This window comes from Tursiops truncatus, chromosome 15 (genome assembly GCF_011762595.2).
Source record: "Tursiops truncatus isolate mTurTru1 chromosome 15, mTurTru1.mat.Y, whole genome shotgun sequence".
Classification (NCBI taxonomy): Eukaryota; Metazoa; Chordata; class Mammalia; order Artiodactyla; family Delphinidae; genus Tursiops; species Tursiops truncatus.
The window spans coordinates 44,356,959-44,384,639 of record NC_047048.1 but is presented as its reverse complement, the minus strand read 5'-3'; the positions used below and the strand labels follow the sequence as shown (position 1 = coordinate 44,384,639).

Below are 27,681 nucleotides of genomic sequence, written 5' to 3'. Positions count from 1 at the left end.
CTAAGAGAAAAAAAGATTTTTCTTCTTCCCTCCCTAGCTAAACTGGATATACTTCAGATTATTTAGCATTTATAAAAGTGCCCACAGAGTGCCTGAAACTGAAGTTCTTTATTTAACAAGACCTAAGAACGTTATTTGCCAAGCGCTGCTTTCGATGCTTTCACAAAAACCTCATTTAATCCTCATAACAACCCGATGAGACAGGTACTGTTATCTCCCTTTCACAGACGAGGAAGCTGAAGCACTGTGAGGCTGAGGAAGTTGCCCAAGGTCACACAACCAGCAGCTGGCCGGGCTGGCACTGGATTCCACGCAGTCGGGTTCCAGAGTTCAAGTCCTTAACTGTTATTCTCTGCTGTCTCTCAGCCACTAAGGATGGCAATGCCTCCTTCTCCCTGTTTCCACAAAAATAAGGAATGAGCTGGGAGAAAATTCATTCTGATTATCTATCAAGGTTCTTGGGTCCACAAACCAGCAGAAACCAAGGAAGAGAAAGCTGTGTCCACTATACCAAGGGTCAAGGTTACTTTCCTAGAGTAAATATGATCAAATGTACAACTGATGATAAAAAGAGAAGCAAGGAGTTGTAGATTTTCATTTTCTTAAGAATTTCTAGAGCTGAAAATCAGGAAAACTCGAGGTAAAAGAAGAAAAGTCTTTTAAGGGGCAAATATAAGCAAACAAATAAATAAATACAAATAAGTGACAACACTTTCTAATGCAAGCTAATCAAAATGACCACCTAACACCCAGATTAAGAAAAATTTTTTACCTGTAAGATATTACCCAGGTATTTGAGGCAACTTTGGAAAAAAGTATTTTAAAAACTGAGAAAAGAGGACTTCCCTGGTGGCTCCGTGGTTAGGAATCCGCCTGCCAATGCAGGCGACACGGGTTCGAGCCCTGATCCGGGAAGATCCCACATGCCGCGGAGCAACTAAGCCCATGAGCCACAACTACTGAGCCTGCGCTCTAGAGCCCACGTGCCACAACTACTGAGCCCACGTGCCACAACTACTGAAGCCCGCACGCCTAGAGCCCATGCTTTGCAGCAAGAGAAGCCACCATAATGAGAAGCCCACGCACCGCAACGAAGAGTAGCCCCAGCTCACCGCAACTAGAGAAAGCCCCTGCACAGCAACGAAGACCTAATGCAGCCAAAAATAAAATAATAAAATCAATTAATTAATTTTTTTTTTAATGAGAAAAGAACCTCCAAAAACGTGAGGGGACATATTTACATCTTTCAGCATCAATTCTCAAGGTGGCTGCAAGAAGACGTTTCTTCTACTGAATTCTTCACCATTTACCTCTCACAGATTCAGCATCCAGAAATCAGTACCCAGGCCCCAGTACACTTAGCAATACCTGCCAAGTCCTTTCAGACAAATTCACTACCAAGGACCCTGGAACTAAAAGACGGGAGGAGGGCTGGTTCTTCCATCTCCAGTGACATCTAGTGCTGAGAAACTGAAATGCACCCTGGAGCACAATATTCCTTCCAATTATCATATTAACCGCATACTATAAAATCAGAATATGCATAACTCAAAAACATATGGTTTTTTCCACAACTGGAATTGCCAGTTGTCAATTGTCTTGTAACTCCAAATTTAAAACATCTCATAAGGTTAACCCATTGAGAAGATAACAATTGTTTGAGGGGAAGAAATCACCCTGTTCTCCAATTTTTTGTTTTAAATGCAAATGTAGCTTTATTCACCAATATTAGACTAGTATGTCAGGAGATTCTGCAGACACCAAAAGACTCCTTTTAAATTTAACCAGAAAGAACTCTGGCTTAATATAACAATAAATACAAGCCATTTATTCAAAACCAACTTCAAAAATCTCTGAAGGAAAATAATTTAAATACAGATGAAACCCATTATAGGATGGCTTGCTGATTTAAATATGCCATGGGCTCAATCTTGTCTCCAGATTTTACATATTAAAATTATATTCTAAAAGATGCGGGCCAGCCACATTCTCTTTATCAAAGTAAAGCACCATTCTGGAATTAAGATCTAGGCATTTGGAAACCATTTTATAAGATAAGTGATATAATTAAAGAGCACTGGATTAGGAGGAAAAAACAGGATCTAGCCCTGGTTCTACCTCTAGAACTTGAAGACCAACTCAATTTCTCTTGGCTTCAATTTCATTTAAGAAAAAAAGTTTTTCTTCTGTAGGATGAGGGAAGAGTTTCACTTAAATTCCTTCCTGAGCTCCTTGTTCTAACATTCTGTGTTCTGAGAACAAGATGATCTTTAAGATCTCTTTGAGTGTTTATTTTAAAATTAAACCACACACAATGACACAGCACTTTGAGGAACTCAGTACTAAGACTCAACAAAGGAGATTTGTCATTGTAATCAGTGTGGAGTATACAAAGATCTCTTTAGGATGTTTAGATGATGACCCCTGAACTTGATCAAAGACATTAAACCACATTCACTAGGACCTTGTACTTTCTAAACCATAAGGATTGCCTGAAGCCTTTTAATTAAGATTTTTCAGAAATCACGCAATTTAAGTGGGCTTTTGTCACTAAACCCGGATATTCACAAACATTCTGATCAAGTGAAGTTTTGCTACCAGAATAAGTTTAGGTTTTTTGGTTTTGTTTTTTTTTAATTTTCTGCCCCTTCACCTCCTTTATAGCTCTGAAACACCAAGAGGCAGGAGGGCCTTGGATTTCCACTGGCTCTGCTTTAAAACATCATGGCTTTCTGTTGCATACGGGAGGAGGGGGACTCGGAGGGCCCAGTCGGTGGGGAAACTTTGGTTAAGTCCCTGGTTCTTGCTGCATAGACGAGGCTGGGGTGCGAGGAGACATCTTCGGGCTCTGTGAGGTCCCTGGCTGGCCAGACGCGAGCCCCGGACAGTGCGTTACCTCATTCCACCCCCAGGAGGTGTCTGTTCCCTCTGGCTTTTTTTCCTGTGGGGATGCTGACAGGGTGGGGCGGGGTGGGGGAAGGGAGGCAAGGAGCGCAGTGTAGGGTCACAGCAGGTAAAGCAAGATCTAGGCCTGGGACCGTGGGCAGAGAGCGCCGCTTCCCTCCGCAGGGAGTCTGGTGTGGGGGAAGGGGGGGTGGAGATTTCGGGACCGGGTCCCCTTGACAGAAGACTGGGGGAGGGAGGCCATGCAGCCCTAGGCAACAGTTAACCCAACGCAGCGGGAGATGTTCCTTCTCTACCCTGCCGGGGAACCCCTTCCTCCCAGCTGCGAGGACAAGGTTTTTGGAAACACTGCCACCTGCTCAGGTATGCGCACCACCCGGGTGTGGCCAGACTCCGGAACCAGCTTGCAGTGGAACAGGGGAAGGCAGCCGCCGAGCTGGGTTAACTGCATAGATGGGGACAGCTCCGAACTCCCTCCTCCTGTCCCCACAAGTGGACGAACCTAGGATTCCAGAAATCCCCGGAGGGTCATACCAAAGCGAAAGGGGGTAATAAAGCTAGGTTTGTCTTTCCCGACCCCCACCCCCCTTTACCCCCTCCCCGCCGGGGTGCTCCCTGCAGGCCACGTCCTCGGCACGTCTTCAGCACCTGTTGCAGAAGGAGGCGCACTTCGGTGGTGGTTTCCCAGAGCACCACCCTGGCGCGGAAGGAGCTGGCCTCGGCCTTCTGCGCCTCCTGGATAAGGTGGGGCATGGGGTAGCCGTGGCGCGGGAAGGCCACGTGGTCTCCTGCCAACAGCCCCATGGGGCAGATGTCATTGGCACCGTCGCCCACGTAGAAAACGCACTCGAAGTGCATGCCGTCGTGGGCCGGCTCGCACAGGTAGTCGCTGAGCACCCTGTGCTTGCACATGTTGTTGAGGCAGTGAACGCAGCTGTGCGCGTGGAGCAGCCCCCGAGCATTGGGCCCCGACGGGCTGCTGAAGATGCGGCAGAACAGGCCGTGGTGACCGGCGGCACACAGCGCCCTCTCCACGCCAAAAGTGCTGGCGTCTGAGATGAGAATAACCTCAAAGCGGGCACCCTGCCTGGCCACAAACTACAGCAGCTCGCCCATGCCGGGCGACAAGGGGATGGCCTCGTAGATGGCACGCAGGTCCCTTGGCCGCACGCCCTGCTCGCCAAGGTACTGGCAGACGCGCTGCATGTACTAGTTGTAGAAGCCCTCGCGGTAGGCGGCACGCAGGCTCTCAGGCAGCCGCTGGCCGGGCTCAGCGCACACGATGGAGTCGTCGCTGTTTTCGTCCATGATAGTCTCGTCAAAGTCGAAGGTCAGGAGGAAGCGCGTGGCGTGCCCTGCGCAGCCATCCCGCTGTCCCTAGACAGGCATCGGAGGCCAGCAACTGGAAAACACCCGCTCATTGTCAGTACATCACCCTGGGCACCACCTGTAGGGGCTGTTGACCTCCAGCCATCGTCCAGAGCTCCTCTGCTAGCTTTGTCCTCAGTGATCAAATCCTTCTGTGGTCACCAAAGAGAGTCCCTCAGAGGAAAGGGGGACAGGACCTCTGAGCTTCTCCTGCAGGGTGGGGAGCGGCAGCTGCCGAGGTCCATCCCCGCTGAGTCTGGGGGGTAAAGAGTGTGCAGAGGGGCTAGCTGAGGTACTTGGGCGCAGGATGGAGCAAGGGGTGCTTACAGAAATCGGAGGGGATGCCGTGTCTTATCCGCCCCCCAATTTCTGGGCTCCAGTTCTCACGAGTCCCTCCAGTCCCGAGGGGCCCTGAATGATGTGCATCTGGGCCGTTCCCTCCACTTCCCCGTCCCCCAGTCGAGGTCTTTGTTTAGTTTACAGGGAATGTTTCTCGAAAAGGCTTTCTAAGATGAGGAAGGAGATCTAAGAAATTTAAAATCTGCCTGGAGTTTCCTACTACAATTATGGTTATTACTCTCTAACTTTGCAGAAAGGATGCTGACCTAGCTAAAAGTAACAGCTCTGTCATAGAAGAGCTGAAAAGAGACCTCAGGGGTGAGGAGACCAGGAGAAGGAGTAGTCAAACTCCACCAAGACAGGAAATGAGAGGAGTTGAACCCTAACGACCCACCAGGTTTGGGTCTATTTCTGATCACTGCACTGGTATCCCCCAAGTATCTCAGGAGGGACCCCCCCCCCCCGCCCTAGAGCATTTGTGATGAGCTGGTGTCTGAGTGAGTGACAGCTCTCCAGGATGAGTGCAACGGCTCTCTAGGACAAGTGAGTGACAGCTCTCCAGGAAGAGAGAGTGACGGCTCTCCAGGATGAGTGAGTGACAGGTCTCCAGGAAGAGAGAGTGACGGCTCTCCAGGAGGAGTGAGTGACAGCTCTCCAGGAAGAGAGAGTGACGGCTCTCCAGGAGGAGTGAGTGACCGCTCTCCAGGATAGGGTTGTGGGGAGGAAGTCTACGCACAGACAATGTGAGGGGAGCTGGAGAAGGCTGGAGCAGCGCCCGGTGACAGATGAGAGGAAACACGGGACAACTCACTTGATGACAAGGTCCGAGGAGAAGTCATTTGGGAAAGAGGCTAATTAAAAATAATGGTAATAAGGTTTGTTTTTTATACCATCAGGAAATTCAAAACAGGACCACCATGTGACACCACTGCACACCCAACAAAAATGGCAAAAAAAAAAGGACAGAAAACAGCAAATGTTGGGGAGGAGATGGAACCCTCACACGTGGCAGGTGGGAGTGCGAATGGTATAACCACTTTGGAAAACTATTTTCAGTACCTACTAAAGAAGAGCGGACACCCGCTCTATTGACCCAGTAATTCTTCTAGGCATACACCCATCAGAAACATGTACATTCGCTCACAGTACATACAGGAAGGTTCACAGCAGCACTATTTCTAACAGCCCAAACCAGGAAACAACCCAAATTCAAAGAGTAGAATGAATCAACTGCGATACAGCCACATTATATAATACTATGCAACAATGAAAATAAACACAACTTTGCAAAAAACATAGACGGATCTCACAAACACAATGCAGAACAAATGAAGCCAGTCACCTAAAAAATACGCTCTGTATGGTTCCATATGTATAAAGTTTGAAAGCAGGATAAACCAAGCTATGCTTTTAGAGTTAAGCCAGACATCTTCCTTGGAGGGAGGAATGACTAGAAGGGGGCACAGCAGGGACACCCAGGGGCTGATCACGTTCTGTTTCTTCCCCCAGACATGGGGCATATGGGTGCATTCAGTTTATGAAAATCCATCCAGCAGGACAAATGATTTGTGTAACATGCCATACGTACATGATACATAAATGCCCGGACTGAGAACAGCGCTCAGGGCACGTTCACAAAGGAAGAGTGGTCCAGAACAAAAGAAGTCCCGCAGCAAGGGGCCAAAAGGAAGCCATCTGGGACCCAAGCCCAAGATAGGGGACCCACAGGGATAATTCCATGCAGCCTCCTGAGAAAGAACCCACAACCTTCTCAAACAGAAGGAAATCTGAGAGCTCACCTCACCAGCCCACCTGGTCATGACTGAAAAAAATGAGACACACAGAGAGAGAGAGAGAGAGAATAATTCGGTCAAAGTCACACAACTAGTTAGGGATAAATCCAAGTGTAAAAGCCGGGTCACCTCAGTTAAGACAACTTAACTAATTATAAAATAGTCAAGATATTTCAAAAGAATGAATTGTGCAACCACTCAGAATGGGTAAAAACTCAAGAAAGGACACAGCTTTTATCCATTTCATTCAAACGAGATAAGCAGTGAAAGGTGACAGGTGCACAGGACATCCACACACAGGAGAAGGGGAACCTCAAAAAAAGGGGAGGAAAAGGCAATCTTGGAGAAACTGGGAACATGGCACACTGACTGTGGATGAAATACAGCAAAACCAGAACTGCACCTCCTTTCCTCGCATGTAGCACTCAAAAAAATAACACTTTGCACATCTGGACCACTTTTCCTCGCCAGAGAGCACATTTCAGATCTCTGTTTTATAAACAACCATCATTGTAGTAGAGGGCAATAGAACAACTGTATAAAAGCCAGTCTCATATGAAGTAAAATATTACCTACAAAGGTAGACAGGAACACACAGCTGGTTGGATACAGTTCAAAAAAAAAAACAAGAACCTGAAATATGCTCAGAGAAATCATTAATATAAGAACAAAGCTAATAACACATCAGGAAAAAAAAATTATACCCAGGGAAATAACCACGACTCTGGGCTTAAGAAAAAGGCTAGAAACGAGCCAAGGCAGAAGAAATGACTACGCACAACCTTGGTGGAAATAAAACACATCAGAGTCGTGATTAAAGAAAGAGCGTTACAAGATGCAGAAGGAAACCTGAGCTTTTGCTTTAGGGAAAGCAAATCGTGCCTTGACATTTATAGAGATAACAGAGCAGATGGTGCTTAAACAGTGGCCACCAGCCATGCTGGTTTTTAAAACACTGATGAACAACCAAATTCACGGCAAATTCAGGCTCACTTTTTCAGACAACTTTTTTTCATCAATCTTTAAACACGAAAAAACCAAAAAGACAACGGTCAGAGAAAGACAAAAAAAAAAAAAAAAAGCCAATGAATTAGAACATGAAAAAAAAAAGTGAGGTCAGTTTGGAACAATTAAGAACTAGACAGCATAGTGGGGACACAAGCAAACTTTGAGACAGGGTTCAAATGCTGACCTCACCTATTCCTTCCTTAACTGAGCGCCCTCTGGGCCTCAGTTTCCTTGTCTATAAAGTGAAAAAATATATATTCCCCCTGCATAAGGCTGCTGAGCAGAATGCGTGTGTGTGGCTACCAAACACTTGCGATCTGGCTAACAACTCATTCGTTTACATTTTAAACTGCACTCAATTAAGTGACCGGAAAACTTTACACATGTTTGGAACACAGATTGCAATGAGAACCTACTTTTCAACTGTAAATTTAATAAAATCAAAATACAGATCAATTGTATCCAATGCAAATTTAGCACTGAATTGAGAGGCACTGTAAATGTAAACTTCACGCCACGTCAAAGATTTTAAAAAATTATGTTCCTCACTAATAATTTTTATATTGATTATCTGTCAAAATCGTAAATTTTTCATATAATGGGTTAAATAAAATGTACTGTTAAAATTAATTTCAACTGTTTCTTTTTAAATGTGGCTATTAGAAAATCTGAATTCCCGTATGTGGCTTGCACTACATTTCTATTAAACAGTGCTGGCTTAGAACAATGCCTGGCACACAGGAAGAGTGCAGTAAATATTACCCACTATTATCCCTATCAATATTATCAATATTAATTATTAAATGCAAGGCAGTTTGAGGGGGTCCAAAAACAATTTAAACATGTCTCTACCTCAGAGTCTGGCAAAGGAAAACCAGACATACTACAATAGATTTACAGAAAACAAATCATTAAATACCTAGCTGTGAGAAAAGAGGACTTGCAGGGAAAAAAACCCACAAAGAATGTATTCAGCTCACTGAAGACCTTCAAAATTGTCGTTCTAAAAATCTACAGAAATCAGAATTTGTGTTACCTACCCAGTTAGACTAGATCCAGATGACAACAGAGAAAACAAACATTACATGAGGTACCCACACAGACTAAAGGCAAACATCTGCTGTTTGTGGACTGGGGGCAGGAGGGGGGTGGGCGGGGAGAAAGGTGCTCCTGCTGAGTCCAGACCTGATCCACTGGGGCAGGGGGCCCAGTGAATGCACACACCCAACAAAACACGTTCCAGTATGTTCCTAGAAGCGCTATTCATAATAACCAAAAGATTGGAGATACGAACCCAAATGGAGCTAACCAGCAGGAGAATGGATAAAAAGAACGTGGTACAGTCACATAATAAAGAAGAAACTACTACTAAACACGGCAAGAATGAATCTTAAAGACAACAGGCTGCACAGAAGAAGCCAGAAACGAACACAGGACATACTGCAGGAACTAAGGAAGGCAAAACTCATCTACATAACAGTTGTCAGAACATCTCTGGGAGAGGAGGACAGGAAGTAACTGACTAGGGAGGGACAAGAGGGAACCTCTGGGGAGTAGGAAATATTCCGTATCTCAACCTGGGTGTGGGTTACAGGGGTGCACACACAGATGACAACTCATGAGCTGGACACTTCAGACGTGTGCTCTTTTACAAGTTCACCAAGTTGCACACTTCAAATGTGCACACTTTGTGTATGCTGAGCCTCAATTTAAAAAAATAAACGCAAATAGCTTTTTAAAAGGTCCTGTGAACAAACCACCCTATTTAACAATAATCTATTCAGCTGAAATTTCTGTTCAAATAGCATCCCCCAACGTCTCCATATGCCTGCATGAGTGTGCAATTCGGGGACTACAAAACCCTGCAAGAACTTACACGTGCCGTTTTTTCCTGGGAGCCCTCACCCATGCGATACACATGTCGAGATGTGCTTCAGGGGATAATCTTCCACACGCCTAGGCCTGTGGGTCGCAACTCCTGTGAGGCTCAGGGCACTTGTTTAAAAATAGAGATTTGCGGGGCTTCCCTGGTGGCGCAGTGGTTGAAAGTCCGCCTGCCGATGCAGGGGACGTGGGTTCGTGCCCCGGTCCGGGAGGATCCCACATGCCGCGGGGCGGCTGGGCCCGTGAGCCATGGCCGCTGAGCCTGCACGTCCGGAGCCTGTGCTCTGCAACGGGAGAGGCCACAGCAGTGACAGGCCCGCATACCGCAAAAAAAGAAAAGAAAAAAAAAATAGAGATTTGGGGGTACCATCCCCAACATCTCTCCTTCCACGACACTGCAGAGCCCAGAAGATGGTCTTTTAAAAAGGCCCGCAAGGTATTCTAAGTGGAAACCACTTCCGTATGGAAAATCAGCTTGCATGACGTGCAGAATAACTGGTATTTAGGTTGCTTTGGATGAGAAACTGGACTTAGCAACTGAAAGATCATAGCAAGTTCTGTTGCTTCATTTCAGTCCCCCAATCTGCTGGAAATGCCAGTGTAATTTTTACTTTAATAGCAAGGACAAGAAAGGCTTAAATATAATTCATTAATATAGAGTAGACTGGATCTAGAAGAAAATGAGCATCTTTGGTGATATCTGTGTTGTTAGATTCTTTCAAGGAGAAATCACAGCTGTTTGGAAACCACTCCTCTTACACACAGCTGACTTGCTCAGGAAGGCTGTTTTTATCTGGTAAAGCTGGCGCTACAAAGTATTATATAAAGACAGTTATAATATATATATATATTATATATATAAAGACAGTAGAAATCTATAACCATCCCCCCCCTTGCAAGTATCAGAATATCCTGATAATAAATATTCACATGCAACCTAGCTCCATATTTGCTTTTCAGTTGCTGCCCATTGCTAATGGTCCTGTCTTACAGATACATACTTCTTAAAACCACCACTTTTGCTAAGAGACTTGGAGTTCTACTGCCTGGAGTTAAGAGAAACGATGGTCATCCTTCAATGACGCAAAGGCAAAATCAACCCGGATGCTAAGGAACAGTGATCTCCTAAAACCTGCTGTTGTGCTACAAATGGAGGGCAGTGCCAACTCGCCACTCATAGCCACTGTTGCTAGGCAGACTGGGCTGGGAAGCATCAAGCTAAAGGGGTCAACGGGAAATTAAGCCAAATTCAAAACCACACACGAAAAGCTGAAGAAGAGAACAGACGCTCATTCAGAGCTCATTTTAAATCACATAATCAACCTGAAAAAGGGAAGAGAAATGTGTTTAAATATGTGGAATTCATTGTGTGCCATCCTTCAATTCTAACACCAGAGAAGAGCGATTTCTCCTGTATGGAATGTTCCCACCATGGTACAGATACTCAGGGGCCCTTTCACATAGTCTTCCACCTGAATACAGGACTTCAGAGTCATAAAGGAAGTGTTTGAAAATATTTTCTCTTAAGAAATAAAAGAACACTTCAACTAAGTTGCATCTTCTGTTTGCCTTTAATATATTCCACATTACAGTAAGTGACCAGGTTCTACGTCCAGCAGAAAACGCAGATGGTGTCACCAAGATTCGCCTGCCCCCAGCCCACCCCACGGTGCACAGCAGCTGCAGTGAATGGGCCTGACCTCAGTCCAGCTCAAAGGTGGTTGTCTCAAGCAATCAGCATAATCGATTCTCTTCTCAAAGTGATTACTGGAGATAACCCAGGCCTAAGCCAGTCAGCACCAGGCTGGTGCAGGGATTGGTTCACAAATGCATCAACCAATCAGTGCAAAGCTCAGAACTTTGCTGGAGACTCTGAAACCCAGACTCTGAATTTAGATGGTGTGATGGGTAAATATAAAGCTATAATTGCTGCTCTCACTTGGCCATTCTGAGAGCCTGAAGATGAAGTCATTACACCAAAAAGGCAAAACGAAGAACAGTCCCAGAGAACCAGAGCCAGTGCCCTGGTCAAACCGTGCCTAATTTCTACCCTACCGCCTGACCACTCCTCTTCTACCATTTAAGCCAGTTTGGAACTGGGTTTTCTGTTATTCAAAATTAACAAACATAAAATACCACATGATAAAATGTCTTATGAGTAATGCCCTGTTGTAGCTGCATAAAACTATACTTTTAAAAGTTTGCATATACACAAGTTCTGGCTTTTCTGACCAATTGAGAAGACATATATTACTGTCAAGCCAGTTTCACATGTAAGAGGATGGATTTGGAGAAAATGAAACAAGTAAGAAAAATGGTCAATTGTATGTTAAATCTAAAAAAACCTGAGCTCACAGATACAGAGAACAGATTGGTGGTTTGGTGGTTGCCAGAGGGGACAGTGTATGAAATGAAAGGGGTGAATGTGGTCAAAAGGTACAGACTTCCAGTCACAAAATAACGTCCTGAGGACGCACTGTACAGTATGGTGACTACAGTTAATAACGCTTATTGCATTATTTGAACGTTGCTACGACAGTAGATCTTAAAAAAGTTCTCATCACAAGAAAAAAAATGTAATTATGCTAAAGAATGTTAACCAGACTTATTGTGGTGATCACGTCACAAAATATACAAATAGTGAACCGTTATGCTGTACACCTGAAACTAATATAATGTTAGGTGTCACTAATATCTCAATAAGAAAGAAAAAGGAAAAACGGGCTAACATTACTATAATGCTTACAACACTGACTACGGACACTGTTCTCACCTTATAGGACAGGTACCATTACCATCTGCATCTTACAGTGAGGTTCTGAGACACAGAAAGGGACCGAATATGCAGACATACTGTGCATGTTGTGTCTGTCAGAATACACACAGACACAAGTCATCAGACCAGGCGGGCAAAGGACGAGCGCCTCGCTCCCAGTTCTCTCTACCTCCACCCACTCCTCTCCGAACTCACGACTCTCAGGACTGCTCCAAGGTGAGTTAAGTATGTTCCTGGGGGACATGAACAATAAACTGATTGTACCATGAAATGGTCGCCTTTTAAGCTTTCTTGACAACGAAACCAAGTTCCTACAGTCTAGCACCCGCAGTGAGTGCAGGTGCACATAAAGCACACTTCCATATGACCAGGCAATCTTCTCCTCCCTGGCCGTGGCAATAAATACGCAGTAAGAGCCTGTCAGCGTATACACCTCACTGCAAAAGATCAGAAGGAATATCCCATATGAATTCAAAATAATTTATCACGGTTCCAACATTTAACGGGGTGCATTTGACTTATTTCTGAGCCTTACTGCTCCAGAAACGCTATTCAAAAGTAAGAACCAACCTATACTTGCAATACCTTTATTTATGAGCAGCTCGTTCAAGACGAAAACTGCCATGGAAAATAAGGTAGGCTTGGCGTTATTAACAGCATCAGAGCTGGTTCTGGGAACAGCTCGCTTAGCCTCTGACCCGGCCACGTTCTCCATCGACCTCCAGTGCGTAGTGCCGACAGTCATCTCCCCTATTAATTATCAAACCCCAGTTTCAGAGAACAATGAACGTTATTATTTCTCCTTTCATCTTAAACAGCTGCAAGAGCAGAACTTGACAAAGAGGAGAACACACAGTCTGATGGAAATTAACAGCCACAGTCTAACTTTAATGAGAGGTCAACAAATTAACAACCGCGTACTATATCAAGTGCGATAACATCTTCTTCCTCGTGTTTCAGATCAAGAACCAGCCAACGAGACAGTATGTATGAATGCACGACGGACAGACAAAGGGCTTTGCACGTGGGGGTACTGACGGTGACTTCTGTTCAAACAGACACGGAGTCATTCACATTAGTCCGAGCATTAAAGAAAGCAGGGAGACAAAAAATTTCTCCTAAAGCTAGAAACAGTATGCGTGACTGTCTTATTAGGTCAGAATTTTGAACCATCAAATGCCCAAATGGCTGCTAATAAGGAAGGTGCCCCATGGCTGGGTCACTAAGGAGGAGACGTCTCCTCCTTAATCCAAAATCTAAGCAAATCAATGTCCATAAATAGAATGCTATCCTCGAGCTACCCGCAGGTTCAATTCTTGTACCAAGAAGAGGTTAAGATTAACTGATTCTAAAGGAGACACAGGCCACAAAAAGTGTCACCTCTCCATCACTTTGTCTGTGAGTTACCGAGAAACCAGAGTACCCAGTGCCCTGGGCAGCAGGAGCCCAGAGGCCCACAGACCTGACCGGCTGAGCAGCCGTCCCAGGTATCAGTGCTGCTTCCAAATCCATCACACACTCCCCAACACACGTCTCCTCCACAAAATGGAAAACTGCAGACAGCAGGAAAAACTTGTTTTATAGGATGACATAATCTTCCAGAGACAAAAGTTCAGCTGATTGATTCTACCATAAAACAGAAATAAGTTGGTTTCAAGTTTGCCTCTCCATGAAATTCGAGCTCAGAAAATCTGACGCCAGTAAAGGATTCCAATTTCATTTTACTCTATTTCTTATTAGTCAAAACATTCTGAAAAAGTAAAAAAAATTTCTTCCATCAATGTGTGACCCACTCCTGCCAGGGCTACGCCTGTAGTAACCTGCCTCTTCTGCTCCCCAGAGAAGGGACGGTAAAACACCAGCACAATTTAAGAGGAAATCACTTGCATTAGGATCCCATCATCACGTAGATTCAAATACGCGCCATCCTCCACGTTCAACTCAGTATTGTTTACCGTAAGAAAAACAACCCATATAATTAATGTCCAGGAAAAAAAAACAACAACACTTTAATTCAACTTCTACTTGCAGAAATCGCTCACTTTTCCAGGACCAGCCTCTCCAGTGACAGCCTCTGCCTGTGGGCAGCCTGCTTCCTCACTCCAGCCGCCCGCCCCATGCCAAACCACAGTCGGATACCCCGTGCAGAGCCATGAAAACATAAAAGCAAGTCAAGCACTAGAGTAATCAAAGGATGTGTTTTCAGTAAGGAAGAGACCCTATTCATTAAAAACTGAGCAGAATAACCAATGCTGGGGGATTCAACAGAGCGCGGTCTCGGGGCTCCGAGCACCACACGGCAGCCAGGCTCTAAACAGACCCTGCACAGAGCGGCGGTCCCTTCTGCTGCACCACCTGTCAGACGCCGGAGAGCTGCCCCCTGAGGTCCACACGCGCTGTGATTTATCCTGCAGTGCAGAGTTCAAGGAGTTATTTGCAAGTCAGGTAACATATCTCTGAGGGTTTCATTTTAATCATTTAGAAAACACTAGAACAGAGAAACTAAAACATGTCCAGAGTGGACAAACGAAAAAGGTGCATACAGGGTGGGGTGGGGTGAGAGAAAGTGAGAGTGAGAGGACAAAGAATCGGGGGACTCCTCATGACTTGAAACAATTCATCAGCAATAAGACATACGGGATCTATAAAAAGTCAGGCCAAAAGGGACATTAAGGGGTATTAAGTAGCCACTTTATAAACCACTTCAAACACTAAGCAGTCAGCGCCACATTGAAGCCGTGGGAAAGGAGAGCCGACACAAAGGCTTCGGGAATGCACGGACCCCAGGCCTAGTAGAAGCCGGATTTATCACAACATTAAGTTCCAAGACCCCAAAGTTATCACAGCTTAAGACAAATTCAGCAGGATGAAAAACACATTGGGGTAGCAGTCTAAGACACTAGAAAGACAGACCAAAAAGAAGAGTACCGTTAACACAGGTTCTGAGCAGCTGGCAGTACCAGGCAGGAGATGGGGTGCAGACTCTGGTATCAGACAGAAATACCAGGCATTTACATCCCGGGGGCTTTAAGACAGGAAACTGGTTACTCGGCTAAAGGAAGAGCTGGGAAGCCAGCGGGGATGGTGAGGTCATCCGCAAACTGATAAGGAAACCAGCATCACCCCTGGGTAGGAGGGACAGGGGAGAAGGTGTTTCTGGAAGCCAGGGCTGCATCACCAGGCAGCACCACACCAGGGATGGGCCGTGTGGATTCTGCAGGAAAACGGTGCAGACAAGGTCTGGTTTCTCCCTCCAACCCTCACACAGTGAGTCCCACTCAGGAAAGGGCAGTCCACCCCGTCAGCTCTCCACCAGACAGGGCAGAGAAGAAGGGGAAAAACGGAAATGAGGGCAAAGGAGCCCAAGACGGCCCCACCTTTCCTTCCTCAGCTTTTCAGGTCCTGCACTCAAACCATAAGGTGCAGACCCATCACCTGGGCATCTTATTAAAATACAGATTCTGACTTAGGAAGTCTGCAGTGGGGCCTGAGAACTTGCAATTCTAACCAGCTCACAGGTGATGCTGACGCTGCTGGTGCAGGAACCACACACTGAGCAGCAAAGGTCTAACTGACCCAAATGAAAGACTGGACTATAATCAAAAGGAATGCAGCCACATTCCTTCCAAGAATGAAAAATACACAGTCATATACGAGCCTTTCAAACAGGAGTGAGACAAACAGGACGGAATGTACAGGCAGGAGCATCACCAGGGCAAGACCACTGCCTGCACAACACCCCGTGTTACTTTTCCCACCGTCTCATCAGGTTTGCGCGGTTCAAGGTTGTTATGGGCTGAAACGTGTCCCCCTAAAGTTCATATGTTGAAGCCCTAAGCCCCAGTATCTCAGGATGTGACTACATTTGGAGATACAGCCTTTAAAGATGTAGTTATGTTAAAAAGAAGCCATTAGGCTGAGCCCTAATCCAATCTGACCAATGTCCTTATAAGAAGAGGAGATTAGGACACAGAGGGCGACTAGGGCTACAGGCACACAGAGAAAAGGCCACATGAGGGCCCAGAGAGCAGGCAGCATCCACTAGCCAAGGAGAGAGGGAGGCTTCAGGACAAAGCAACCCTACCGACACCTTGATCTTTGACTTCTAGCCTCCAGGACTGTGAGCAAATAAATGTCTGCCGTTTAAGCCACCCAGTCTGTGATGTTTTGTTTTGACAGCACTAGCAAACTAATATAAAAGTTTTGGGTTTTTTTCTTGTTACTACTTTAATCCAGTAAGTTTTCAACATATGCCTGCTCTGTGAGAAGCAGAGTTCTAGGAGCTGGTTCACAGAATGATCAAGAGACAGTCCCTGCCCAGATTCTGCTCCTGTTTAGAGGGAGAAACTAAGACCACCAAATTCCGATTATGATGAATGCTGTGACAAAGGCAGAACGAAATGCCTTTACAAAAGCCAGAGGAAAACAAAATCATTCTATCTGGTAAGTGGGAGAGAAGAGTGACCAGAGAGAGCTTCATGGTGGAATCGTAGAGAGGGGAGCATCTCAAATGATGGAGCAACATAGGCAAAGGCCAAGAGACCCCCAGAAACCCAACACCCAGTGCGCATAGGGACCAGTGAGACACCTGGCCGGGAGGGACGGGGGCCCGGGAGCACGGGGCGGACAGAGCTGTGATGGGACACGCGGAGCCAAGAAGGAGCTCAGTGCCCCTGGGGGCCAGGCAAGGGAGTCTGAACTTTAATTTATAGAAATGGAGATTAATGAAAATGAGGAAGGTAGATTAAGGGGCAAGAGAGTGCATACACAGCGCAGGCTGTAGACGATAATAGAGCCCACATTACCTACCTGCCTAAGAAAGGTCTCCTCAAGATGAACACACTTTCCACTGTCATTAGCTACTTATATCGTAACACCGAGCAATTTGTCACCTCTTGTGACCTGGGTATAACGAACAGGTTGCCATCCGCCTGACTTCCAAGCTGGGGACAAGGATGTGTGACACTGTGGGTAAGTGTCACAACCCACCAGTGACTCAGAAAGAGCCCTGAAGCCTGAGACAGAGCTGGCAGATCAAAGCCCGAGGCACGCGCGTTATCACCACGGCGCCACCAGCCCGGCTGCAAACAGCCGGCACCTCTTTTTTTTTTTTTCTTTTTTGGCGGTACGTGGGCCTCTCACTGTTGTGGCCTCTCCCGTTGTGGAGCACAGGCTCCGGACGCGCAGGCTCAGCGGCCATGGCTCACGGGCCCAGCCGCTCTGCGGCATGTGGGATATTCCCGGACCAGGGCACGAACCCGCGTCCTCTGCATCGGCAGGCGGACTCCCAACCACTGTGCCACCAGGGAAGCCCCCAGACGGCACCTCTTGTCCAAGCGCCTTTCACCCCTTCTCCACCCCACTCAACACGCCTAGGCCTTCACTCATCCCCAGCAAGGAAAGCCACAGACCAGATCACAAACAAGGGAACAAAGTCACTCCTTGGTTTCTGAGCCTCTAACAGCTCGGGCAAGAAAAAGCAACAAGGCAGGCTCTCACTGTGCCAACAGGCACCGAAGTATCCCTGTATCTCCCTTCTGTCCCCTGGACGGTCTCACTCTCAGTCTTCCCCCCAGAGGTCTCTCCTTGGATGTTCAGGATTTGGGGCTTGGAAGGGATGATATAGTTGCAGAGTAAACGACCAAGCCCTGATGATGAAGATAATCCTGGGAATTTACTGCTTCACTGGGCCTGTCTCTACAGCATGGGCAAATGCAGTAGAGGAGCAAGTTCCCAGAATTTAAAGATCTGTATTTTAACCGGGGCCTGTGTCGATTAAACCACTGATCTCAAAGCAGGATTATACACTTACACCCTTGCCGCGGCCCTTTCACGGGTGAAATACACTTCTTCCCCTGTGACTTTCTGTTCAGCCCAGTGACTTGCTTTGGCCATGATACAAGCAGAAGCTTGAAATGTGCTTGCAAGACCAGGCCCACCTGCTTCTACCTGGGCCGTGACCATAGGTCATGTTCTGGACAACCACCCAGTCCCACAGAAGGAGAGGCAGACCTGGAAGCCGCCCATAGCCGGGATCCAAGCCCAGCCAGCCCAGCCCAGCCGACCCCCAGCCAACGTGCACGTGAGCGAGGGAAAATAAATGTTGTCCGAAGCCGCTGGGTTGGAGTGGGTTCTATGCAGCATTACTGGAACAAGAGCTGATGAAGGAGAAGTCAGACAGCAAAAATACGGGAATCACACAAACCACACAGATACAAACTCATCGAGAAACAATCCCTTTCCCCATCGATTTCCAAAGAATGTTTTCAAAAACATTTGAGTAGCTCTCTTCTTCCCCTCAGGCCTCAGGCACTGTCTTCCAATAGGAGATGAAGACAGCTCTTAAAATGCCAAATGTGAGCAGAAAACAAGTCCAGATTTAAAACACAGACCCCAGCAGAGAAATCTACAAAGGGCTTGCCAGCTCAAACGAAGGGAAAAATCTGAAATATCATTAGCCTTTCCCATAACCTTTAACACCTAGCACATAACACCTCTCTATTCTCATCTCAGACGTTATACAAAATAAAAATAGTAAGATTTATGAAAAACAGAATTGGAATTGAAGGAGGATTTCATTTCCAGGCCCGGAATAACATTAGGAGCAAAAGTTCAGGGGTTCACCATGGTGACTCAGTGTGGATAGCTCTGCAAGGCTGTTGTAAAACCCCTACCACGGTGACGAGGCGAGACCAGGCAGATGGGCTGCGATCTGCATTCACTGCGGCATTGCCTTCTGTGCTAAAAGGCACTATGTATACTAATGGCTTTTCAAACAGCTAGCTACTAGATTTCTCCTTTCCTTACGTGCAGCAGATTTCAGTCCTCCCTTTCTGGCAAATTTGCTGAGGAAAGTATACGTGGTGCCTTGAACGGTCCAACGGCTGGGCTACGTAAGTCTGGGGCTGCAGCACTACTTCTCCGAGTTGATGCAACATAAACGATGAAAACAGTCACATCTTTGCTGGTGCTTATTCCCCACCTGACTCTTCAGAATTGCAACTGAAGTCTTTGCTCAGTTTCCTGCACGAAAACCTCTCAAAACAACAAACGCTGAGAAAGTACCTCAAAATAACACAACATTATCATCATCATCAGGAGGAAAGAAAAGTCTGGACGCAGAAGCCTCACTTACTGCAGGGCTTTCTGCAACTGGAAAGAATATCTCCAGGACCAGTCATGACCCATGGCCACCGAGGACTGCAGCTCAACCCCACTCATGAGAAGTAAGCTTTTTAGCCCCCAGGGCAGGCCAGCTTGCTAAATGGTACAAGGAAACTATACATAATGTAATGCTGACCCCACTCTCAGAGAGTGACTCAATGGCTACTCCAGGTCTTCAAAAGTTTCCCCTGTGAAACGGTCACCAGGTGCCCCCTCTTCACGTGAACAGCGTCCAAGTCAGGCTTCTGCCAAGACACATACCTAAACCTCATCTATCCAGCCTCGCCCATATTCAAGGGAGATTCCGTCCTCTGGGAAAGTTTTACCTCAACAGACCTCAAAAGCAAACCCAGGATTCACCAATCACCTCTGAATCGTCTTCTCTCATGTGTAAGGACAGACAGACGCTATCAAAGCATAAAATTCCAGTCTGAACCTCAAACCTAACATGGCTGACCCTCCACGGATGACACGAGTTTCCTACGACCTCAGCAAAAAATGGGACCACAAAGAAACGTGTATTTTGAAGCACAGAGTATGAAACTCGGAGGCCATTACTGACATCTTTTCACCATGAATCTTGCCAAGAATGCAGACCATCACTGCCTAGCCTTTGAGACATACAGAGAAAAATTCCAATAGGAAATTACTAGTTGAGAAATTTCTGAAGTCTAGCCATGCTATGCACACATATTCCACAATACTGCCATGAGAAGTATTTTTTTTATTTAACATATTGCTTTTATACTGGGTTTAACAAAAGCAGAAAGGCAAAGTGGGTGCCCTTGAATATTAAATGGAATTTAATATGTGCTGACTCAAAAATGGAAAAACTCCACAAGTGAGAGCAAATATCTTAGGTATCAGCATCACCCCTAAACACACAGCTTTTAATGACTAATAGCTCGCTTTCCCATCTCTTCAAAATCAAACCAGAGTCCCAGCCTCCCAAAAGTCACTAATCAATTCCACTGATCTTACCTTAAAGCAAAGCACACAGTCGCCATTTTTGAGGGAGACAGAAAAGAAGTTTTACCTACTTAAGCCAGCACAGTAAGATCACGACACTTTTTTATAGTCCTTACTTTCAAAATATTTTGGGTTTCATTCCACTTATTTGTCCATTCCTTGGTCAATTCTTGAACCTAAAAGAAAAAACATACATATGTGATTGCTCCACAAAAAAAATGACTTGGATTTTCTTCTAGAAAGTTTCCAAACTCTTATAGATTATGGAAGAATGTACAATACTTTTTTATAATTAGGTAGCAATGCCTCAAAGAACCATCACCAAATATAAATCACACAAGCTGATCTTACCCTACAACCTACATCATGGCAAAGGAAAGAATAGAAAAAAATGTGTCAAGTTGCCTAGAGTTTTATAGCAGTCTTTTTCCAGGTGTACTTCAATAAAAGCTGCTTCCTTGGATGTTAACCAAAATTACAAGTTCAAAGATGACAACGCCCCATTACATGGGTTAATTTTTCCTGATTATACTTTAGGTCCTAAGAAATAGTGACTTACTTTACTTTCCAATTAGATGTGATGATTAAATCACCTTGGAAACTGCAGTTTTCTTTTAGGAGATAATCTGCTTTTGTAGCTAATTAATAGGGTTTATAAATCTCAGTCTATCTTTAAAAAAAAAAAAGGCGGCTCTTTAACTGACTCTTAGTAAAAGCAAAAACTTTTTGATAAAAATCAGCTTCTTTCCAGTCTGCGGTAACTTAGGGGAGAAAATATGCCCCATTGTCGAACACAGCACAGTTGGAAATTGCTTCTCAAAGTTAATGAAAATATTCTGCTAGTTCCATACAACTTTTTAAATGACCTTAGTGAGTGATTCATTAAGAAGTAAAGTGATACCTGATTGAGAGGTAGGAAAAAAATGGAAAATTCTGTAAAATGAATACACTTAGGGCTAAAAGAAAGTGACCTCTGAGGGGCATAGAGGGGGACACACCCTCCCAAGGCCTTTTCCCTCCTGTCCTTCATCATTCCTGCCTCCTACCCATCCAACAGCAGACACCAACCCAGTTCAACTGACTGGTCTTCCCACCAGTAAGTTACCCGATTTAACCAGGTCAAAGTGAAGGCACAGAATACACTGGATTATACTCTCACTGCTAAGAGGAAGATACTCCCCACAGGCCATTAAGTAATATAAATGGAAAGGGCGTGGGTCAGCAACCTCCACGAAAGACCACGTTCGTTACTGACAAGAAATAGAGGAACTGGAGTGATGGTTTACCCAGAGCAAAACCAGAACACCTCTCACCCACCTGAATTCATTCAATGGGCATTCATTTTACCCCTCAATTTACCTCAAACAACTACAGGAGTTCTACGTTACCACTGTTTTCAATAAAATATCTTAACTGGTTACTAATGTCAAACCTATCATGTTCTTGGAACAAACAAAAGAAACAGAACTGAGCCTCTCTAACTCTGATTTTTGCTCGTTTGTACTGGTTAGGCAAGGAGGCCTTCCTTTCATCACTTGAGTGATGCCAGCCCCACAGCCTCTAAGCAAGAAAAGTCACCGGGCTTTTTGTTTTGGAAAAGCTTTCAGAGAGGGAATATTCTTACGCCTTCTCTCCCTACAGAAGGGGAACAGACTGGGGTGATGAATTTACTAATTTATAATAATCAGTTGACAGATACTCTTTGGCACTTTATCTGAGAAACACAAAGCATTTAACAATAAACGCTTCGGCATTTCAACAGATAAATTCTCCCTGAAGAAACGCAAGCCAATTAATCCTTTTCCAATTCAATCAAATAATCTAGCTTTCAACAAATCGTTAAGTATGCCTTGGGTTTCTTTCACTACTGAACTTAAACCAAATAATCTTCATTTATGAAATTAATTTAAAACTGCAAAGTCTGATACCACCTCTAACAACGTGACCAGTTGATAAGATTTATAGCCAAGCAGATGGCAAACAATTTTAAAAGGTCGGCAAAGACTAGATGAAAATTTAGAAAATGTTATGAACAAGAGGGGCAGTCATTTCTGTCCCAGCAGGTATAATGCATTCAAATTAAAATGTTTATTGGTTTCTATTAACTTGCTAGGTATTTCTGAAAACCATTAGTAAGAAACAATTTAAGACTATACAGACATTTCAAAGCCCTCAAAATGAGAATCTGAAGTACTAAAATACATAATGTCAAGAGAAAAATAGGGATTAAGAAACTAATGTTTTCACTAATGCTATTATCAGCAAATTAATCAGCATAATTATCCAGGGAAGTGTCAACAAGTTCCTAACTACAACGCAATTTATATCTTCAATACTGTGTATTCTTGAAAGAGCTCTACCAACAGAATCCAATTTTCTTTCTCATTCTGTTTCAACCATTCAGCACAGTGAACAAAATCCACTCCAAAAATGTTATTAATGCTGTTTCTCCTTTTACAGAGGGTTATTTTTCTTTAAACAAAAAATAGTATAGAAGTAGATCAGCCATGAAACTAGTTTTCAGAAAGCACCAGCACACAAACAGTGGCTTCGGCCCAGAACACCCACCCCCCACCCCCCGCCTCAAATCCCACCTCGCTTAAGATCAACTAAGCATCTACTCGGAGTATTCAGTGATTCCCCAAGTGCTGCACTTCCCTCTGGAAAGTAAAAGGATGACAAAAAGCTCCACGCTGGTCGTGGTAAGGCTATGGGGACCACCACTGTGAACACAGCCTCCCTCTCCCGAAGGCCGGGGCTGCCTCACTGCCGTGTGAGACAGCCCACATGTGAATCTCAGTTGCTGTTAACCATCGTGTGCCAGAAAAATCCCATTTATTAAGTCACAGAGAACATGAAATGCACAGGTAGTCAACTGCTGTGCTTCTTTAAAAATGGGGTGAGGGCGGGCGGAGTGTTAAGTGTCATATAGAAATAAAATGAGTCTCAAACAGCAAGTACTAAAAAGTATGCACTTAAAATACTGAAAGCTATGATTTTTCTCAAAAACATAACCAGTCAAGGTATCACTTACTCTGGCTTCATTCTGCTGAAGTTTCTCCTCCATGCTTAAGGCTGTGGGAGAGTCCAAGAGGGCAATCTACAACGTAAACCAAAAAAGACAGCAGCAATTAGTGAACACCAGTAATCTAGAGGAAGGACCCAGCCATGATATTGTAAATTATCAGAATTGCCAAATAAACTATCAAACAGAGGTAAGAAGTATTGTCCCACAGCCCCCCAAAAAGTGTCAATCATCACTAAATCTTTAACCCATGGGTTGGGTTTCATTTCTCATAATATTCAAAACCACAGCACCCTGGTAAAACTACATTTGCAACACAAATCAGCAAAGAGAAGGAAAAAGAAAAACATGTAACATACTGACATTTTATCAAAATCAAACACAGTCTAAATCCCTAGATCCTGAAGGATTCGTCTGTTTTGAATGTATACAAAGTACACATCCAAAAAGAAAGCATAAGTCTTGCTCAACCACAGGCTTCTGAGATCCATCCACACTGACACGTGCAAATGAAAACTCCTTTCTCATCACTGCTGGATCACATCCTGCGTACAGTATGGCTGTACCACAACCTGTGTGTCCATTTCCCTATCCGTGCTGCAAAGATATAAAGACTGACATGAGAATGATAAACATCAAATTCAGGTTTGCCCTGGGGGGACAACGCAGGCAGAGACGGGAGAGTCAAACACAACCAGGTGGGGCGCACGGGGGCTCCAACTGCATTTGTGACTCATAACCTGAGAGGCAGGGACACGGGGCTCCCGACAATGTCACAAGAAGAAAAGGAAGGGGGTCTCCCTCCCTCCCCACCCCATAGGCAACCTCTCTTGGCCAATTTGCTATGTAAATGTGCAGTTATTCTGGGCATATGCAAGCATGTTTGTGTTTTTCTAAACATCAACAGCATGAACACTATTCTGAACATCGCCTTTTTCACTTCACAGACTATCTTGGGGAAAATTCAGTACGAGTAAGTCCACTGCATTCTTTCTAACAATTCCAATTCCACTGTAGAATACTCCATTGTGTGGCTATGCTACAATTTATGTCCGTACTTTCCTTTAATGGACATGCAGTTTTTTCTCATCTTCTGCTTTACCAGCGAAGCTACAGTGACCATCTTACACCTGTTGCCTACAGTATGTGTGGCTGTGTATCAAGAGAGCAAAATCCTAGAAGGGCATGTGTGAGTCATCTATATGTAGGATTTTGTTTTTAATTGCCAAGGTGTCCTTCGCAGAGGCTGTCACATTTTTTTTATTATTATTTACTTTTCAATTTCTATTCAAACAAATATAATCCATGAGGTGGTCATCTTAGGCTCAGTTAAACATTCAGACTCACAAGACACGGTAGGCCATGCTTGGCATCTGTCTGCTGGGCAGAAAGCAGAGCTGCGGCAGGAAGGGCAGGGTCCCAGCCGAGCCCAGGAGCTACTGCCTCTGACCCTCCTGAGGGGTCCAGATTCAAACGGGCACATGGTACCCACCTTGGCTGAGAAGCCCAGGCCCCACAGGAGGCAGCGTCTCTTGTAACAACACCAGAGGCACAACCTCCAGGACCCACCAGGGACAAACCCAGTAACAAGAGTCAGCACCCACGGGGAAACCCCGAGCTGCGGTTTCTCACAGGGGTTTACATACAGTTCATCCTCATGCAGCTGCAATTCACCTGTTAGGGGTCACTGTTATCATTAGGGATGCTGTCTGGTGATGGAGCTGGCATCCCACTTTTACCTGGTTTACAGAGAAGGAGGCCAGCTAGTTAACCCTTAGTAAAGGAAAGTCATCCTGAGTGAAGGAAAAGAGCTGCGTTAACTCATCACCACAACGCATCCCTGCCCCTCTGCACCTCGAGGGTCATCTTGTACACAGATGGTACTCAATAAATGTTTTCCACTGAAGAAGTACCGGTGGCAGGTGTTATTATGACTGCATCGCTTATTAGATGGTTGACAATTTTCAAAACAATTAGTAACCCCTTTATAACATGGCTAATTGTACAGACACCGCTGTTAGGGTTTTTTGTCTATAATCAGAGCCGAAACATTCTGACCATTATCCTCAACTTGGGAGACAATCACTGACTAAATGTACGCATACAGACTACTATTTTGGGGCACATGCAAAGAAAGACCTACCTAAGTCCTTTTAAAAGACATCTTTAGTAACACTAAACCATTTGCAATTAAATTATTCCTTGCAAGGTGTCTGTTTAGAAGACAAATGTTCAGGATTAAATAATACTCAGATTAAGTTCCTGTGTTAAACCAAGAGGAAAACTACATCAGAACTTCAGCAACATCAACACCACCAACAGGCAGCCACCTCATGTCTCCCACCTGTGCCCACACACTGGGCGATCAAGTGTTTTATCTCTTCCCAGCTGATGGGTGGAAAGGACATCTCCTTGAGGTTATAATGTCCATGCAGTAAAAGACAGAGCTTGATGACGTTCTCTGTATCTACATGCATGTATATACTCATTGCTTCAGATCTGCACTGGCCGTATTGCAAAAGACAGTAAGCACATGTTCACATGTTTAGAAGCCATTTCGAACTCTCTTTTCTATGAACTATGCTCATATTCTTTGTTCACTTTTCTGTCAGGTTGTGATCTTTCTTTTTTTTTTAAATAGAAGCTCTTTTCATAATAAGGAAAGTAGCCTTTTGTTGCATGAGTCGGCAATCTTTTCTCCTGGTTTGTACTGATTAGAGCAAATTTCCATGATGTCATGTAAATGTGCTACGTCCTCACTTATTTTTGTCCCGGTGAGCACTCACGGAATGAGACAGAGAAGTTAACGTTCCCCGTGGCGAGTGTGTGGTCTCTGCCTCCTGCCATTTCCTACAGTCGTGTTGGGTTTTTTTTCTTTTATGAAAGCTGACTTCCTATTTGATTTTAATTATGAACTGCACTCTCTGTCATGATAAAGTGCTTTTTCTAAGGCTCACATCATGCTGTTTCTGCACTGCTCTCTTTCCCCTTGAATTACCTGGTAGGCCTTTGCCCATTCTCACACACACCATATCACCTGGTTTTACTGTGACCCTCTCTGAGATGTATCTATCTTCAAAGTTTACACGTAACGACACTTCTATTATCCTGCTATTATTTATAGTTTATCTGCAACTCCGGCTACACAATGAGAAATCCATCATCCTTCCACCTCCTCTTACTCGCTGTGGTCTTTGTTTCCTGGACTGTTCTTGCTTATTTCATTTCTATATTGTTTAATTTTCTTGTTATCGTCAGGTACATTCAAGAGGGAAGAGTTAACATTTTCTCTCTGCCAAATTCAAAACAGCAGTCTGCTTTGAAATACAACAAAAGAGGACATGTGAAAAGACAAGATATCCAAATGCTCGACTTCATGAATCATCTGAAGAGTGCAAACCAGTCATTCTGTGATACCATGAAGCTCCAACAGAGTGGCTACGATGAAAAATAGACAATACCAAGTACTGGCAAGGACCTGCAGCAACTAGAACCGGCATCTTCATATACTAATGTAAGTTGGTATAACAACTTTTAAATATGATTTGGCAGTATCTACTAAAACCGAACATAATGTACCCCTTCTGACATACCAAATCCACTCTGAGGTATAAGCCTAACAGAAATGCATCTGGACATTCTTGAAAAGACAGGCAGAAGAAAGTCCAAAGCAGCACTAATAGCCCCAAAAAGCCCATCAAAAATGGAACAGATGAGTTGGGACATACTTGTATGATGGAATACAACACAGCAATGATCATAAATAGATCTACAACTCCATGTACCAACGTGGATGAATCACACAAACGGTCTCAGATGTAACTTGTTCACTATTATTCTCTGCACGGCACACTCCCACCGGCCCATGCAAGGCCCTTCAATTTGTCATTGTTCTCACTTTCCCTTTTGTCCCCCCCAACATCCTGCAACCCTGCTGCCTGTACCCTGTCACCTCCCCAGCCCTCATCATGGGCCAGCACCCTAGTACATCTGCAACCCTTGGGTTTCCTATGCCTATGTGGTTTTCTTTTTGGTTTTGGGGGGTTTTTTAAATACACCAAAAATATTTTTATTCAAAATTTTTTATACTCAGCAGCTCAAATTTTTTTATATTCAACAGAAACAGAGATGGCAAATTCTATGAGGCTTCATATTCAACTAAATTCCAACTCATTAAAATTGGTTTTCTTTTACTTTAAAAAAAATTATCATACAGTAAAATTGACTTTTTGGTATACGATGCAATGAATTTTAACACAGGTCTAGATTCACGCAGCCACCACTACAATCAGAACCCAAAACAATTCTCCCAGTCCGGAAACCTCCCTCCGTGCTCTTTTTGCTGTCACAACCTCTTCTCACCCCTAACTTCTGAAAACTCCAGATCCGCCCACTATCCCTAAGCTCTATGAGAACGTCACATAGATGGATCTTTTGACACCGGCTTCTTT

General features: G+C 44.7%; 1 protein-coding gene and 1 pseudogene across 9 annotated transcripts in view; both read right to left on the bottom strand.

Moving 5' to 3' along the window:
* Window positions 1-27,681, bottom strand: part of LOC101321628 (kinesin-like protein KIF16B) — a 278,548-nt gene that overhangs the window by 192,982 nt on the left and 57,885 nt on the right. For all 9 annotated transcript variants that reach the window (XR_002174849.3, XR_012326207.1, XR_012326206.1 and 6 more), the window contains exons 11-12: window positions 23,240-23,305; window positions 20,322-20,381 (exon numbers count right to left, since the gene is read on the bottom strand). Coding sequence is in view for 4 of the 9 variants with exons in the window: in XM_019927579.3 (XP_019783138.2) it covers window positions 20,322-20,381; window positions 23,240-23,305 (126 nt within the window). In the remaining 5 variants the exon portion in view is untranslated. The remainder of the gene's footprint in view (window positions 1-20,321; window positions 20,382-23,239; window positions 23,306-27,681) is intronic.
* LOC117308349 (phosphoethanolamine/phosphocholine phosphatase pseudogene) lies at window positions 432-4,974 on the bottom strand (annotated as a pseudogene).